This window comes from Penaeus chinensis, chromosome 13 (assembly GCF_019202785.1).
Source record: "Penaeus chinensis breed Huanghai No. 1 chromosome 13, ASM1920278v2, whole genome shotgun sequence".
Lineage (NCBI taxonomy): Eukaryota > Metazoa > Arthropoda > Malacostraca > Decapoda > Penaeidae > Penaeus > Penaeus chinensis.
In genome coordinates, this window is record NC_061831.1 from 1,425,027 (window position 1) to 1,427,526 (window position 2,500).

General features: G+C 43.8%; 1 protein-coding gene across 2 annotated transcripts in view; it reads left to right on the forward strand.

Annotated features, from left to right (window-relative positions):
• Positions 1 to 2,500, forward strand: part of LOC125031699 (protein white-like) — a 20,171-nt gene that overhangs the window by 9,416 nt on the left and 8,255 nt on the right. For both annotated transcript variants that reach the window (XM_047622602.1, XM_047622601.1), the window contains exon 9: positions 373 to 577. In XM_047622602.1, coding sequence (XP_047478558.1) covers positions 373 to 577 — 205 coding nt within the window. The remainder of the gene's footprint in view (positions 1 to 372; positions 578 to 2,500) is intronic.

The window sequence follows — 2,500 nt, forward strand, 5'->3', positions numbered from 1 at the left end:
CATTTTAAAATACTCTCTCATCTGTTCGCTTCTTTATATCTTTTAACTTTGTCTCTTTGTCTGTCGACTGACTCCTTCATTACTTCATTAATTTATTAATTTGTCCATTCATTGGCCATATTTGCCTACCCATCTATGCACTACTTGATTTACTTGTTAACTTCGACTGTCACTCCCTTTCATCTTTTATTCATCCTCTATCCACCTTCTACCATCTATCCACCTCCCATCCACCTATCCACCTCCCCCATCCATCTATCCACCCTCACCCACCCATCCATCCACCCTCACCCACCCATCCATCTACCCTCACCCACCCATCCACTTGCCGTCCCATCCACCTATCCACCCTCATCCATCCTTCCTCCGCAGAGACAACGAGGCGGTGGACGTTCAGAAGCAGCTCGACCGCGCGATGCAGCCTCCTGTCCGAGGCGACGCCCTTGCCCACGTGAAGCTGCCCAAGAGCCCCTACCGCGCCTCCTGGGGGAATCAGTTCCTGGCCATGTTCAGACGCACCGGCCTCGAGCTCATGCGAGACCCCCTCGTGTCCATCATCAGGCTCATTCAGGGGCTGGTTAGTTCGGCCTGGGGGTTACTGGCGCTGTCGGTTTCCTTTTCTATCTGTTTGTCTGTTTGTCTCTGTTTCCATTTCGATCTGTTTGTCTGTTGCTGACGGTTTCTCTTTTTTGTGTCTGTATGTCTGTTTCTTTCACTGCCTCTCTCTTTCTCTCTCTCTCTCTCTCTCTCTCTCTCTCTCTCTCTCTCTCTCTCTCTCTCTCTCTCTCTCTCTCTCTCTCTCTCTCTCTCTCTCTCTCTTACTCGCTTATTTATAGAATAAGAGAAACAAGTGAAAGAGAGAACAAATAAACAGAACTACCAGATCAGAAATAATCCTAATTTTAGGATCCAAATGACATCCAGAAATGAGGCTTAAGATTGCCAAACAAATGTGACATGATAGAGAAGAATATTTAGCTTCATTTAAAGATTTTAAAATTCGCAATTTCTCTTCACCTTCTCAAGCCCAAGGAAGGTACGATATTGGGGCTTATATACAATGCGGATAATATATAGTGTAAGGTAGTGGCAGAGTTGGGTAATAAAACCTACATGAAATGATAGAACAATACAACCCAAGACAAAGTTCTTCTATGGCAATATGTGTGCAAATGCTTCCCAAGGGTGCTATACGTAAAAGAAAAGAGAAGATCCCACAATTTTGGCGAAGTCGCTCATCTTGTTTTCATCGCGAGGGTGAATTCTAGACTGACCGCATAACTCATTTCTGCGTTATGCCAAGTAGTTCATATATTACTGCGCACTTGGTAATTATCAGGGTCTGCTTTTCCATATTTAAGGTTTTAACATTTCCTTTTTATATCATTATACTTCCTTTGCGGGTTTTAAGATCCGTTTATGCAGTTCTGTGCAATAATCTCAAGCGCATGCTGGGTCTTTTGACGGGTTCAGAGACTCCATTTCTTGACGAGCGCCGGTAGGAAAAGTTCTATTTTTCAGTGTTACGTCGATTCTGGGTTATTCTAAAGACTATACAGTGGCAACGAAGAAGGAATATACGTTAGGAAGCATTCCAGTTTGTTTTCTGAGCTCATTAAGTGTCCCAAATGTCGAAAAGGGCGATTCAAAAATCCGACAGTCGACGGAACGGAAAACAGCTCGACGTTCTCGCTGTATAAAGGTACGTGGTTTTCACCGACTCAAGTATTACGACCATTTACTATATCAATAGAGCATATAGTGTAAATGGAACGGCGCGCGGAGGTCTAGGGGCATATACCATCCCGGGGGTCTAGGGGGCGTAGCGGAAAACCTTCCGTATATGTCATCCAAGAGTACAATCAAATAAGTGTATGGAGTGGATACCTTGACAAAAACTAAGCCCCTTTTCATCTATAGCAAAAGGTGCGCGAATCTAAAATAAGGGAGATACAGGACAGAGAAGACAGAAGATCGACCCTTCCTTGTCTGTCCCTTCCATGCATATCTTCGAGGACCAAAACAAAGTGACGTGTAACTCGTTACGGCGATCCATCGAGTAGTACATGCATTAGTAGCGTCTGTTTTCCCGAGCTCATGTATTTAATGCATTCTTCTAGTTTTATTATACTTCTCTTATGTCTTTTGGGAATTATTTACGCTATTCTGTACAATAACCTTGTGCGCATGCGCGTTTTCACCGGGAGATTTGACAGGCCGTGCGACGCCATTCGCTGAGAAACGCCGGTGAGAAATGTTCCGTTTTAAGTGCTGCGTCGACTCCGGGTCCTTTTTAAAGTAATATTGTGTATATAAATGACAAATAGACATTATTCTCAATCAAAGCCTGATATTTGAGCAAGTGGCCCAAATGCCGAAAAAAGTTATTAGAAACCATAGACCATAGACGGAACCGCAGAAAAGATCGGTCCTTCGCTATATAAAGATATGTGGTTTAACCTGGGGGTCCAGGTGGTGCAAGGGAATATATAGATCGTAT